Source organism: Eleginops maclovinus, chromosome 19 (assembly GCF_036324505.1).
Source record: "Eleginops maclovinus isolate JMC-PN-2008 ecotype Puerto Natales chromosome 19, JC_Emac_rtc_rv5, whole genome shotgun sequence".
Classification (NCBI taxonomy): Eukaryota; Metazoa; Chordata; class Actinopteri; order Perciformes; family Eleginopidae; genus Eleginops; species Eleginops maclovinus.
In genome coordinates, this window is record NC_086367.1 from 24,162,249 (window position 1) to 24,178,192 (window position 15,944).

Here is a 15,944-nt window from a genome sequence, read left to right on the forward strand (position 1 = left end):
AGGCTTCAACACAATAATCACAGCATGTTCTTTGTTATTCTGGCTCTTTATTCTAGTACTATATCATCATTCTTCAAATGGCGTTAGGTTAGGAAAAGGAAAAACAAGGTCAGGGTTGATCCAGAAAATAATACCGGTCCACTCTTTGTAAAGACTGGATCTCTGTCAACTCAAAATATACAAAAAACATCTGAACAAAATGCACTTGGTGCTATGTAAGACGACATCAAAGTATAAATACATATATAGCTTATTTAAGATCATGGAGGAGGAGTCTGAGTTCAAATCGCTGCTTCACTGCATTTCAGAAAAAAGACATGACATAAAATGACATGTAATTAGTACCAGGGGATAATAACCATTAATTTACCTGCATGTATGACACAAAACAAGGAGTACAATTAATTATGACATCATGTTTTCCCTTAACGAGTGTCTGAGCTTCTCACTGCATCAAAGTGAGATTTAAAAGTCCCTTAACTCTCATTAAAATGCTTTTAAAGACGGTATTAAAGGAATGAGTGTGACATTTTGTGAGATTCACTGACTGGTTTTCTTGCTGAGAATAAGATAATAAGTGTGATATCCCTCTCCACTGAGAAGTACAGATAGGTAGCAGCTGGTTAGCTTAGCTTAGCTTAGCATAAATAAACTGGCATCACCTTAGATCCTGAGAATCTGGGATGGACATTTTTCAGTATTTTCTGATATTTTATACAGTAATCATAGTACAAAGTAGTTGATAACATAAGTCATTGTTAGCAGCAGCTTTAAAAATGTATAAAATATAATAAATTGTGAGCTTCCGGTGTGTTGGAAGGTGGACTTTGTTACCTTTGGACAGGCTAGCAGTTTCCCTTTGTTTGCTGTCTTTATGCTAAGCTAAGCTAGCACAATGTTGGTTATAACTCCATATTTACTGAACTGTACTTACTTCCTGCAGGAAAGCGATATCGTATATTTCACAAAATGTAGACACCATTACTTTAACAACGGTCAGTTCAACCCAAGTTCGAAAATACCTATTTTTCCTCTCACTTGAAAACATGAAAACCTACTTTAAAACCGTTCAAAGGTTGATTTAAGACGTGTTTAATTACCAGCAAAAGCCTTTAGGCAGCACAATTACATGAAGTATAGACTGATAACAGAACAACAGGTAAGAGGAAAAAGAAGTATATTTGGGTTATGGGAACTGTAATTTAAAGGAGAATACTGATTTAACTCTCAGGTTTCAGTGTAATTGTTGGAAAAGGGGATGAGCAGTACCACAGGGGGCGTAAATGTACATTTCCATATCCTGAAAGTTAACGCACCGTTATCATATAAACACCGTTTGGATATAAAAGCGTAGACAAAAGTTGTGCTGCGTCACAAAGCCAGTAACGGTCAGCAGCTTCTCTTGGTGTCTCTGATGTTCTGAACAGTTCCCCTGATTGTTGACATCTGTCCTTTAGCTGTTTGTTTGTTTTAAACAGAAATACTTGATGATATAATCAGAAATGAGGCGACCAGCGTTGCCAGATGTACAATAACTCTCATATTTCTGTATTTTATCTACTTTTTTTACAATAATCGTGCCTTTTTGTACAACTGTTTCTTTCCGCTTAAAATGAATACTCTGCAACGATGCATTTCGTAAAGTTTCACAATCACGTCCTCGTGGTTAACAATAAATATCATTACAATACAATAACTTATTAACTTATGGTATTGTAAAGTATGGACTCAATCTTTCACTTTATCGCATTATTGTACAATATACGGATATAACCTCGGCCATTTTAACATACACCACTTTGCGTAGAATACATGGAGCTGACCTCATCATTTTATTGCACAAAATATGGATTCAACCTCGAACATATATGGGAGTTATCGTACGATGATTTTGCTCTGGAGAATGGAGAATCAAAAACTGCTTTAATGTACGATAACTAAATTCATTTGTGACAGCAAACATTTCCTACCTTTTTTGATTACATATCTCTTTCCATGTGATTTATTTCTAGCAAATCATTGGTAGATTTGTTAGCGTATAAAAAGTTGTTTACGTGAAATATCACACTGATTGGTTCCTGTGTTTGTGGTTTGTGTAAGTATGGGGGAACCTCGGTAGTTTTTACGTTTCCGACTTATCGTACAATATACAGATATAACGTCAATCATTTTCAGATTAACGACGTACATTATATCTCAATCATTTTAAAGTTATCAACTAATCGTACAATTTAAGGACACAACCATGATCATTTGGGGAATTATCGGACAATAATCTTGCCTTCTGTACAATCAATAATGCCAAATAGTGCCATCATGTACGATCCATTTGTTACTCTCACGGTTAACTCAGCACCATCTCGATAAAATACTGACTTTTCTACGTCGGTGGTTACGCATCTTTTCTCACGTGACTTTTTTCCAGCCAATCCTGGTTAACATGTTCACATTTTGGTCCTCGTGGTTATGATCCTCGTACGATCGTTTTCCCATTTAAGTGTCCGCTACGATAGCCTCACATTCCCTCTCTGGCAACGCTGGTGAGTTTACGTTTTTGTCAAATTCCTTCAACATGCAACATGTTCCGTCTAACCTCGAGAAATACCCCCCCCCCTCGTTAAGCCCTCTAACATGGCCGGAGTTAACGTCGTGATTCCCACTGAGAGCAGAGACATCAGCTGAAGGCCACAGAGAGGTCATCGAGGACTGGTGGGAGTCAAGTGGATCAGAGGTCTAGTCGTTCTACAAAAGCAGCTCTGAAGACGGGAGCAAGGCTGACGGAGGTTCAACAGTTTGTGGAAAAGAGACGAATAAAAGTTCAGATCTACAAGAGTCTGAGGAACAGTCTGTCCTCCTGTGAGGTCCCAGGTTATGATTTCTTCCTCTGAGGACACTCAGTCTGAGGTCAGCTGGTTATTCGAGCCCATTAGATCCACCCTGAGGGTCTGGAGGGGGCTCAGACCCTGGTGTGGCGGCAGCTGTGCTTGGAGCTGCTGGCCGCGGCGGCTGCTCCAGTCGGGGACGACGGGTCCTCGTCGCTGGACTCGCGGCACTCCTCTCTGTGGAGGCCCAGGCTGATGTGGGTCTGCAGGGCGGCAGGGGTCAGCCACTCCTTGGGGAGGCAGCTCTGCAGGAAGGGGATGCAGGAGGAGAAGTATGCCAGCCGGTTCACCCAGCGCGGGATCTCACGGCCACACAGCAACTGAGGAGAGAGGAGACAGGAGAGGAGACAGGAGAGAGGAGACAGGAGAGAGGAGAAATGAGAGAGGAGAGAGGAGTGGGGAGTGAGGAGTTAGGAGAGAGGAGAGAGAGGAGAGAGGAGTGAGGAGTGAGGAGTTAGGAGTTAGGAGTGAGGAGAGAGGAGAGAGGAGAGAGGAGAGAGGAGAGAGGAGAGAGGAGACAGGAGAGAGGAGACAGGAGAGAGGAGAGAGGAGTGGGGAGTGAGGAGTGAGGAGTGAGGAGTGAGGAGAGAGGAGAGAGGAGAGAGGAGAGAGGAGAGAGGAGAGAGGATGTCGTTTTATTTCTACAGACTTAGAGACGTGTGAGAACTAGAATTGGACCAGAAGTACAAAACCGTTTCTAGGTCTCTCTTAATAATCACGTTATTGAGTGAGCACCAGAAAGGAAGAGTTATGTTAATAATTATAAGTGCTTACAAGCAGCGGCCGTGTTTGTACACCAGATTATATTTGTGTAAATGATGCACTTTAGACTGAATCTCCTTCTGTGTAATTTACACTCTGTATGTTGTAGCCTCCTATCTCTAAGAGCATGGAGAACCAGAGGTGTGTGTTCTCTGACCTCGGACAGCGAGGAGGAGAAATGGTTGCAGTTCTTGTGCATCAGGTGGTACGCATTCCCTTTGAACTCTCTCCCCAGCTCCTCCATGATCTTATCCATGTCGTCCTCTGTGAAGTCCGTGGTGCCCAGAACGATGGCTTCCCTGTGTACGGTGATCAGCATGAACGTTACACACCTCTCAGAGTACCGTGTGATACTGTGAGTACTATGTGTTAATGTGAGTACTTTATGCTAACAGAGTATTCCTCACTTGAAGTTGAACGTCTCCCCCAGCTCTGCAGCATTCCCGGGAGTGATCTCAAAGATCCCGCTGAACGGGTATGGATGACCCCCGTATGCAAACTCTGAAACAAAGAGGAGAAACCAGAGGTGATGAGTAGCTAAGTACTTTACCCAACTACCTCACTTGAGTACTCATTGTGGTACTTGACTTGATTGTGGAGTATTTTGGTTTTTCTGCGCCTTTATACCTCTACATGGTGATGTTATATTGTAGATTTAAATAGCCACCTGTATTTAAAGTAATGCAAATGACATCCACATCAAACCAAATATCAGCAGATTATCAAAAGAGTGTTCAATAATTATTGATCACTTATTAATCAGCCAACATTTAGAAGATCAAAAGACATCATAGAGATCGTTGCCAGTTAAAACTCTCAGGTCACAAAACACTGGGCAGGAAATTAGAACCTTTTACTTTTGATACTTAAAGTACATTTTGATGCCAACACTTGTACTTGAGTAGAAGTAGTAAATAAACCCTGTAGTATTTATACTCGTACTGTTTGCCTCCCCACACAGAGGAGCTCACAGCAGTGATCCCAGCAGCACTGAACCCTGTGTTTAGATCATTAGTCGTGTTAATTACAGACGGGCCTGTCTCTACTGACAGCCGTGTAATAACACAGGGTGAGCACAGTTAGCTTAGCATCATCTGATTTATGCTGCAAACTCAAAATGATCTGCAGAAAATCCTCAAAAAGGAGGGACAGCCTGCCACAGTGAGGACTGGATTCATACTATCACCAGATTTCACAGAGGTCATATTTCTGGTTGCAAGGGCGTAACTCCTCCATGATTTAGTTTCACACACAAACTTACACACACACACACACACACACACACAGAAAGAGAGTGAACCCGTTATGACTCAACCCAAAGAAATAGGGTCACAGTATTATAAACAAAACTCCAAATTTAGTTTTTACACCCAGACTTCATTATCTGTGTCTGAGAACACAGCCTCACTCTCAGACATGATGCACACACACACACACACACACACACACACACACACACACACACACACACACACACACACACACACACACACACACACACACACACACACACAAACACACACACACAGATTCAAAAAGGAAATAGAAAAGTCTTACCTCGGCCATAAATCTCGATGCCTGAGTGGAAGACTCCAATGCCCAGATTGGAAGTGTACTCGTTTATCCAGTACTGCAGAGAGAGAGAGATCAATATATATATTTGAATTGGATTATTTTAACAACAGATCTGATGTGTGTGTGTGTGTGTGTGTGTGTGTGTGTGTGTGTGTGTGTAGACAGCGTGATGAACAGATCCCTGCCACACCCCAAGGAGGAAACATGTCCAGCTCTTCGTCATTAATAATGAAGCATGTGTCTGAGCTCAGGCCCCCTCTCACTGTGAGTCCACAGAAATGCTCTCTACTGTTATCAGCCCTGGAGCTCTCACACCAGGAACACTGATGGGAATGCTTTCACCAGGTGTCAGATTCCTGGGAATATCTACAGTATGCATGGATGTTCAAGAGGCCAAGGGGTCAAGTGTCAGGGGCCGCCCCCCCAGGCATTTGCCTACTGAAATGTCACTCAGAGAGACAAGTATTAGACAGGAAGAGACATAAAACTAACAAAGACACAGAAAAGAAGTACAGAGGGTTACCAGAGAAACCCCCTCTGGGAACATGATATAAAACATCATATTTTGAACAGTTTGCTTCCTGTAACATGTCTTCAGCAGCGAGATGTTAGCAGCTGTAAACATGGCCAAGATGATGTGCATGCTGACAGTGCTGCAGCGAGCCATGCAGGCAAATTGATTTCATACTGAAGACGATCAATCCCCCCCCCCCCCCCGCCCCATGATTCACTCTCCAGCGGATGTTAAAGCTTCTCTGTGTTTATTTCTCGGTAGAAGAAGTATTTAAGGCTGACTGATCACTTCCTGTCTCAGCAGAGACGCGGCGGAGCAGCTGCCACTCAGGGCCAGCAAGGGGAGAAGTACTCAGATACTTAAGGCAGTAAAAGTACTATTATTACGCAGTGAAAATACTCCACTACCAGCAAACATCATGCATTCAAATCCAATCAAGTAGCCTATCAATGGCATTATTACTGTACGTTTTTAAACCAATCAATCAATCATTATTTATGTAATTTCCCGATGTTACAAGTGGCTCAGGGGTAATTATTTATTTTTATTTAGATGTTTATTGATCAGGAATAGATGCATTAAACATTATTTCATATGAAATACAAAACAGATGTCATGCATACAAGTTTCTAGCCGAAGCTCATTTGCAACCCCTGTCCCTGGTTAGGCTTTTGCTATTCAAACAAAACAGTACAGAAACATTAACAAACAAAACATATAGACAGAGACAGAATCGATACATAAACAATAGTCAAAAACACAGAACATAAAGGGTAGGACACTAAACGAGTACAGTAGTAAAAGTCAATGTTCACTGGTCTGTTTCAGTTTCAGCCATTGTTTCACTCCGCTGTTAAAAGCCTTGAGCTCTGTCAATGTTTTTATTGCAGGTGGAAATGTATTCCATAGGTTGGTACCTATTACTCTCCAAATGTTGTCCTGCGTTTCACTGTTCTACAATTATTGCTTGATACACTTCTAGTTCTAATTCCACTGTTTTGTTTGTTTACTAGTTGGCAGAATATTTCTGGAGCAAGGTTGTTCACACACTTGATTGTCTCATTATGAGGTTTCTGGATTCATCCCTGCTGCAATAATGTTTATGTTGCATTTTACTGCTGTAGATGTGCTTGTTCTTATTATAAAAAACACACACAATTACTACAAACACGTGGTGATGTGCTTTAAATTGTGCACTTCCTGCAGCTCTTGTGAAGATACTCTGTGTCTCTGCAGCCACATGTTGCACCATCATATTTACACTGCGGCTCAGGGAGAGAGCAGCCAGTGGTCTGAATGAACAGCATTGTCCCTTATTGGTGTGTGTGTGTGTGTGTGTGTTTGTGTGTGTGCACATGTGTGTTATTGTATGTGTGCATCGTGAGCGCAGTAGGCACAGTGACAGAGGGAAGCTGTTGTTTCAGAGGCATTAAGTTAGCCAGGCTTTTATCCAATCACTGAAGATGGATGAGACTGCTCACCAAACTCCATTCAAAAATCTGTCCATTTAAGGCGAGACATTACAAGGAAACATCTGTTTTCATGCACTGATCAATTTGGTCAAGTCTCCTTTCGAAATAGTGGAATGAAAAAATCCAAAATCCACATTCAGGAGTTTATTTGACTAACTTTGATTGTTTGTGTCTTTAGATTTCTCCTAAATGTACCAAAGGTTAGCAATACATATCTCATTTGCTTATTTATTCATAAAATGTCAGATACTTCAGTAGCACGTACACACACCAGACTCCAGTTTCATTCCTCTATTTTATAAGCTGTTTACACCATTCACACTCACACACTCTATCACTGAAAACATGATTTTTGTCTTATTTATGGATAGATATCAACATTAAACTTCCCATTTCATTACTGTTTTTAAGACTATTTTTGTTTGTATTACAGATTTTCTGAAAGTCTTTATTTAGAAATGCAGAAGAGGCATTATCTAATGCTAACTTTTGGTGGATTTTGAGAAATCTGCAGACAAATAAACTCCTACATTTTGGGTTTTGGTTCCTTTCCTTTCATTAGTCTGAAAGGAAACATTATATCGAAGCATAATAGCCAAAAACCTCAGATTTGGGCTCCTGAGAGTGCACTTATGGAACAGGTGCCTGCTATTCCTGGTGCTGCATTCGCTTCTTCTGCTGGTGTCAGGTTACAAAGAGCCAGAAACTGTAAATACAACGGAATATAAAAGTAATTTCTTACCATATTATAAACGTTCAGGATGACAGGTTCATTAGCCATGGTTTAAACCTGAGCTGGAAGAGTTCCCCCCCCCCCCTCCTCCTTCTCTGGTTGTCAGGACTTCCAGGGATGGAGGCTGATCATTCCCCCGCAGGGTGGCTGGAAAAAGCGATTAAAGCAAGGAAAATGTCCCCCAAAACTACATTCAATTCTGTATAAGATGTATAAGCGAAATTAAAGCAACCACAGCAGCTCAGAATATAATTTTAAACGCTTTAGAGGAGATTAAATGATCCACGATAAGGGCCTACAGGAGCGGGGATCACGGTCATCCCGGGCGGGAAAAGGCGACATCTGGGGCGGGGAGATGTCGACGATGGAGGCGGAGTGCGGGTCATTTTCTCCCCGGGGATGGTGGGAGAGGACCGTGTTAGTAACAGCAGCATCCCCGGCCGCTGCGGGTCCGGATCCAGCCTCCAGTCCTCGGCATGACTCCTCCAACACGGAACCGTTTTAGTCTCAACAGCCGTTATTTGAAATGAAGTTTATGCCGAGATCCATCATCCGTGCTGCGCGGCTGTTCTCCAGCTCTGACCCCCCCCTCCCTCTCTCCTGGTGGGGATTACATCATATCTGCCTCCGAGGCAACATCCTCCGACAGCTGATGGAGACAGAGATGCTGCTGGTGGGTGAACAGGACCACCTTTTATTACTCAAACACCATTTCTGTCAACCAGAGTCAAGACAAAAAGCGCCTAATTTAACCCCTGTAGGGTATTTCTGATGCACGAGAACCAACCGTTAAAAACCGTTAGAATTCAAAAATCACACTTTCTAACAACTGGTCGCCAGTTATTACGTTTATATAAACATTGTAGGTTAAAAATATGAATTTACGTTATCCCTCCAACATATTACACCAATAAAAAGCAGTATTATATATTATGGTTAAAATTCAAATTGAGTCAGAAAGGAGTTTTTGTCGCACGTCTTTTATTTTGAAGGTAAACTGACAACCAGTTATAACGTTTCAAAATAAAGTGTAGGGTTATAACATTAATTAACGCTATCCCTCCCAATATGTCATACAAATAAAGAGTAGTATTATAAATATCCTAATATTTAATCGTCAGAAAGGAGTTTTTGTCGCACTAGTATTCACTTTTATTTTGAAAGGTAAAATAACATCCGGTATTATGCTAACGTTAGCTACCTTTATACATTTAGCTTTCTCCAAATCCTCCATTAAATCAGATACATCTAATAAACTTGTTTTTTGAAACTATTTTTTAAGATGTATTAAGGTAACATTTTGCCTTATAATTACAATTAAGAGAAAACATACTTATTTCACAATTATTTAGTTACTCACTTTGAAAAAACAACAACAATTAAGCCAAAAACAGGTGAATTCAACATGAATTTTAATACAGTAAGTTCCTTAGATGGTAATCACAATATTTTGCATAATTTATTCATTAGTGCTTCTGATCTGTGTTTTTTTTCTGGCATAATGCACATATTCACAACCCCACTCAGCAGAGCGACATGAAATGTATTTACAGACAACAGGAGACATAAAACTTGGTCATTCACTCATTCATCTATTCTATGTAAGATACTGCAGGAGCTCCATGATTGTGGCTAGTGCAAAAAAACATTTGAATTGTTGACAGCAACTCTTTAAAAACTCTGCTTTACGTTGAACTGCTCTCAGCATCGAGCGGTCCATCCTTCACACGATGATCCTCCATCACAACAGATTATAATAAGCGTTATAATTTTAATTTAAGGAATGATTTGTTTCTTATGTAGAGATTTGATGGTTCACCCTGAGTGACCGTGTGACACTTATACCTATGAACTCTCAACGTGAAAATACCTGGTGATACGTTGCTTTACGGGATAAATCTGGTGATAATGTATATATTTTTCTCACTGAATACCAACAATAAAGTGATTTTACTAAGATATAATGGCTGATATATTGTATTGCTCCGTGCCATAGAGTGTTTACGTCTTTTTAAGAATCATTCCTGCCCCTTTATGGATGTACATTTTCATTTTCATTACGGTTTTCGGAATAGACTGAAAGAAAAAGGCACCGAAGTCCATTTCAATTCATAGCATTAACTGCAGGCTTCTTTTTTTTAACTCGTCCCATGATTCTGTGCAACAGTGCAAGATGAAAACCACCATTTTTCACCCAAACAAACTGAAAGTAAAGCTTAGATATTTGTCTTTCAGTTTGTAAAAGGACCCCAAAGCGTGAGGATTTATATTTTTTTGCATAAACTGTTTCTGTGTACGGCGGCCGTGTGTTCTGCCTGAGCTCAGCCCGGCAGCGGGAATGCTTTTCCTTCCTCTGCTCCTCACAATCACTATTTAGAGTTACTTCTGCTTGCATAGGGCAGCCTGGGAAGAAGCTACCATCTCTTTAAACACGTGGAGAAACTCCAGCAGCTGCTAATCAGAAACAAAAAAACAACAGAGTTTGTTCCCTCGTTCTTTTCTTTGGCCTCTAGCAACGTTTTTTGATCTTAAAAAAAGGATTTATTCTACAGGCTGTGTTAAAAGTGCCTCCTTTGGTGCCGCATGTAAATGAAAGCACAGAAGGCTGCGGCTCCGGCCAGGGCCACCAGGATCCCCAGAGCTGAGAGCGGGGCGTTGTGATCGGGTCCGGAGCCCAGCGGTCCGTTTGAGTGATGGGGCTGCAGGAAACACAGACAGAAAAAGTATTAGAGCTGCATCACTGAGGGTATTTATACACAGATGCACCTGGTACTACCGGACAGGATAGAACATGTTTTAGGGGATCAAACAGACAGAATTGGTAGACTTTTCTGTAATATTTTGATTGGAGGTTTACATGACAGTGTGGGGGTTTTATATGTTGATAAATGTTGAAAATCCTAGCATTGCATGGAGAACAGTTTGTCTGAAAGTGTGCTAGAGAGAAAAGTATGGACATGTTAATTCAGTATTTAAATCAACTCAGAGGAAAATAAAACCCTTTCCCCCCAACGGGTTGTTTTGCTGTGTTGTCTGAAGGCTCAAAATGAACTTCAAAAAGTTATTAATATTTAGTGAAGCTTGTAAACATTCCCTACAGAGCAATGTCAAACTGCCATTTCATTTAGCTATGATTTGATTTATATTAAAGTAGGACGCTTATTGTTTTTGGGATATTTGTGAATTCCAATTTCTGGCAAAACTAATCAAACACAAGAAGCATTGATGTCATATGAAATAGCATCTACCTTTAGTAATTCATCCAAACACTATCCTCCCCCTGCTCTGAGTGTATTCATATATTTGTTAAAGGTGTGACGGCTGAGAACAAATATCAGGCAGCGTTTGAAGTAGGAAACAACAACTGCCAGAACTCTCCGTATCAACATGAGTTTCAACAAATCGTTTTCACATTCAGAGTTCCTACGGAGGATCAAAAAAACTAAAAGATTCTAAAACTTTCTCTGCGCAGGACATGATGCTCACTCAACAGCCTACAGGCGTGTAACAATGGTCTGTGTTGAAGCGCGAGCACCGTGTTTACATCAACGGTTGTTGGTGTAAAAGTATTAATGTGTGCGTGGTGACGGAGACAGCTCAGAGGACACCTGCAGCTTGTGAGAGTGTGTTTCAGTACCATTTAAGTGTTGTATGCTGCACTATTTGGGCTGTTTTTTATGTTGCCAAAGACACACTTTCCATTGTTGCGAAACAAAGACAAGCACCTGGGGCCTCATTTATAAATGTGGCGTACGCCCAAAAGATGGCGGATGTGAATTTCTAAGCAATCTTTGCGATTTATAAAAAACAAACTTGGCGGGAAATGTGCGCTCCTCCACGCACACTCTGACCCATGCGTACGCACAGAAACGGGAGAGATGAGAACCTGCGACACCGTTTGCAGAAGGAAGAATGGAGGTGAAATAACACCATCTAAATATTACCTCTCATGTTTCAGAATTCATCTGCAAAATGAACAAACGCCTGTTTGAGAGTCCTGAGTGCACACAGAAACAGAACTTTGAGAAATAAATGAGTACGGATATGTTATTGAACCCCCCCCCGAAGATGTTCTTACATGTTATGAAAGGTGTTCTCATAAATGATGCGTCAACAGAAAGACAGAACTACGTTTAACCTGACCCTGTTTTGTTCACGATGCATGGTTTCACTACACACAGTCCTTATGTTGAAAATGTGTTTGAACTGGTCAGCATGTTAGACCTTTGTTTATTTCCTATAACTGGTTGATCGAGTTGCTTCGGGTGGGTGGGGGTGGGGGTGGGGGTGGGCCACCAGATAAACAGAAACCTCTTTTGTAAGTCCAGCTGTTTGAACATGTGCAAACAGCTGGACTGTTCTTGGTTTAATATCATTTCTAAAAAGGAAAGAAGAGTACCTTACATCTGAGAGCCAGACGCTCAGGTGTAACCCCCCTCTCCCCCCCAGTCATGATTCCGGAGGGAGTCACCGATCATTTCTGACAGCTTCTTATGAAGGGGGTGCGTCCCTGTCCCGGCCCGTGGCACACACACTCTGCCTGTGTGAGGCTGTGTGTGTAACTCTTTCGGACTGCATATTTAGTTATTTTGGTGACGATCCGACTTTCTGAGGCCGCAGCGTTCACAGAGAGCTCCACGTGCTGCTGCTCTTTGTTATCTTCAAACCGCGTCCACCAAACAATATGATTCACTGCACCCCCCCAACAAGAACCAAAATCTCACTCGGTATGAAATGGTTTTTTTAGCTGCTCTGTCTGTCTAAATGAATATTCATACGGGGCGTTTCTTTGACTATTTATAGGCAAATCTGGGCGTTTCGTGAAGTCCGCGAAAAACTGCGCTGCATTTCCAGTTGATCGTGAATTTTAAAGGGGAACCGGCGTAGGACGAGCGTGCGCAGTGTTTCATAAATTGGAATATTTTTGTGCGTATTTATTTGCTTTGTCCTACATACGCCACCTTCCCACGTGAATCCTTAGAAAAGTTTTATAAATGAGGCCGCTGAACACAAAGGAAGAGGTCGGCTTGAAGGAGAGTCAGAAATCCTCACCTTTTTCAGAATCAACAGCTGCACGTCCTCTCCGGACGTCCTGAACAGATCCACCGTGGCTTTATGTGTCAGACCCTCCAGCTTCACCCCGTTTATCTGCAAACACACAAACAGTTTTCCTTCTTTATCACCTTTAATCAAATGACTACAACTCCAGTAAAGACACCTCCTTTATACTTCTACTCCACTACACATGGACAGCCAGATGTGTTCGCTTTAGTCCACTACATTTATCCGACAGATTTGTGAATGCATGACCTTAACTAGGAACAGAATATTCCTACAATTGGAAGTATTATCCGTGTCTCACCTCCAGGATCTTGTCCCCCTCCTGGAGTCGTCCGTCCAAACCAGCTGCTCCATCTTCTTTAATTTTGGACACGTATATCCCAGTGTCATTCAGCACATACTGCTGATCCACACCCCCCACTATATTGAATCCCAAGCCTATAAAAACAACAGCAAAAACACACATTACACGAGATAGAGGATTGAAGTATCTGGATGAAAGTTGCTGATTCAATCAGGACATTTATCTCAGTGGATCAAAGTGCACGAGGCTTCACTGCAGCCCTCTGAGATAACACTTCACTACATTACATCATTCAATCAAATACTCTCACCTGAAGGCAGACACCAAGTACATTTACTCAAGTCCTGTACTTCAGTACAGTTCTGAGGTACTTGTTCTTAACTTGAGTATTTCCATTTAATGCTACTTTGTATTTTACTCCACTACATTTATTTAACCCCTGTAGTTGCTAGGCAGACCTGGATTAATGATGGTAAATATAATGAACCCTTAAATCAGACTGCACCTTTACCAGCTCTGAGAACACTTTAATGATCAATCATTATAAAACAGATCAGAGATATTATTCTGAAATGGACCAATCAGACAATGACTACTTTTACTGTCACTACTTTAAGTACATTTAGAGGAGAGTACTTTCTACTTTCACTGGAGGAACATTTAGAATACTTTTACTGTGACAGAGTATTCCTACACTCTGGTACTTCTACTTTACTCAAGTACAAGACCTGAGTACTTCTACTTTACTCAAGTACAAGATCTGAGTACTTCTGCTTTACTCAAGTACAAGATCTGAGTACTTCAACTTTACTCAAGTACAAGATCTGAGTACTTCTGCTTTACTCAAGTACAAGATCTGAGTACTTCTACTTTACTCAAGTACAAGACCTGAGTACTTCTACTTTACTCAAGTACAAGATCTGAGTACTTCTACTTTACTCAAGTACAAGACCTGAGTACTTCTACTTTACTCAAGTACAAGATCTGAGTACTTCTACTTTACTCAAGTACAAGACCTGAGTACTTCTACTTTACTCAAGTACAAGATCTGAGTACTTCTACTTTACTCAAGTACAAGATCTGAGTACTTCTACTTTACTCAAGTACAAGATCTGAGTACTTCTACTTTACTCAAGTACAAGATCTGAGTACTTCTACTTTACTCAAGTACAAGATCTGAGTACTTCTACTTTACTCAAGTACAAGATCTGAGTACTTCTACTTTACTCAAGTACAAGATCTGAGTACTTCTACTTTACTCAAGTACAAGATCTGAGTACTTCTACTTTACTCAAGTACAAGATCTGAGTACTTCTACTTTACTCAAGTACAAGATCTGAGTACTTCTACTTTACTCAACTACAAGATCTGAGTACTTCTACTTTACTCAAGTACAAGATCTGAGTACTTCTACTTTACTCAAGTACAAGACCTGAGTACTTCTACTTTACTCAAGACCTGAGTACTTCTACTTTACTCAAGTACAAGATCTGAGTACTTCTACTTTACTCAAATACAAGATCTGAGTACTTCCACTTTACTCAAGAACAAGATCTGAGTACTTCTCCTTTACTCAAGTACAAGACCTGAGTACTTCTACTTTACTCAAGTACAAGATCTGAGTACTTCTACTTTACTCAAGTACAAGACCTGAGTACTTCTACTTTACTCAAGTACAAGATCTGAGTACTTCTACTTTACTCAAGTACAAGACCTGAGTACTTCTACTTTACTCAAGTACAAGATCTGAGTACTTCTACTTTAACTCAAGTACAATATCTGAGTACTTCTACTTTACTAAAGTACAAGACCTGAGTACTTCTACTTTTACTAAAGTACAAGATCTGACTACTTGTACTTTTACTAAAGTACAAGATCTGACTACTTCTACTTTTACTCAAGAACAAGATCTGAGTACTTCTACTTTACTCAAGTACAAGACCTGAGTACTTCTACTTCAGGTTTCTAAATAACTTTGAATGGAGAAACTGTCAGTTAGCATCAGGCCCACAAAAGTGCTACTTTTAGTGATTAAAACAGCCCTTAAGTCCTTATTTATTTAATTAAACTAACACATAAGAACTCAACTAGCTTCATGAACCTCATTCCAACAGTTTTGATACTCTATATCACATATTCTCATTAGGTTTCGTTAAGTCTTAGTCGCACATTAGCTGCTAGCTCCACTGTTTGACAGCGTTGATTTTTAGCTGCTACGTAGCTAACATGCTAAATGTGCGTCAGACTATTCATTCCGTGTTCTTCTCACCTGCAGAGCCTCGCTTCAGCTTTATGTCCAACATCTTGGAGGACAGGGAGCCGTTCATGTTTTCAAAGACAGCAGACAGATGTTTAACAAGAAGAAGAAGGGACACACTATTTATCTGAAGGTGAACTCATTGAGGAGTTTCGCTTTCTTCCTCCGACTGATGTGCTGCCGCCTGTCGGACAGAGGCGGAACCTTTGAATCACAGAGCTGGAAAACATTGATCCTTCACTTGAGTAAAAGGCAAGGACCTGTAAACATATGAAGAATACAAATCCTTTTAAAAAGTCAGAAATCTAAAAAGTCTGAATTCTCAAGTCCATTTTTCCAAGTCCAGAGAAATCAGAATTTTAATAAAAATAGTCACATTTTTAT

The 15,944-nt window shown here is 40.8% G+C and overlaps 2 protein-coding genes and 1 long non-coding RNA gene across 3 annotated transcripts in view; 1 reads left to right on the forward strand and 2 right to left on the reverse strand.

Moving 5' to 3' along the window:
* The window catches only part of LOC134881330 (uncharacterized), a 253,336-nt gene that overhangs the window by 213,632 nt on the left and 23,760 nt on the right, over nt 1-15,944 (forward strand). The window lies entirely within an intron of this gene.
* On the reverse strand, nt 52-8,014 carry LOC134881706 (deubiquitinase DESI2). The gene is made up of 5 exons (XM_063909228.1): nt 7,948-8,014; nt 5,202-5,274; nt 4,052-4,145; nt 3,802-3,943; nt 52-3,202 (listed from the first exon to the last, which is right to left on the reverse strand). The coding sequence occupies exons 1-5, from the start codon at nt 7,984-7,986 to the stop codon at nt 2,957-2,959; spliced, it is 594 nt and encodes a 197-aa protein (XP_063765298.1). The 5' UTR covers nt 7,987-8,014; the 3' UTR covers nt 52-2,956.
* Nucleotides 9,334-15,764, reverse strand: synj2bp (synaptojanin 2 binding protein). Its single transcript, XM_063908557.1, has 4 exons — nt 15,573-15,764; nt 13,301-13,437; nt 12,991-13,086; nt 9,334-10,637 (listed from the first exon to the last, which is right to left on the reverse strand). Exons 1-4 carry the CDS (start codon nt 15,628-15,630, stop codon nt 10,497-10,499), a joined length of 432 nt encoding a protein of 143 aa, XP_063764627.1. The 5' UTR covers nt 15,631-15,764; the 3' UTR covers nt 9,334-10,496.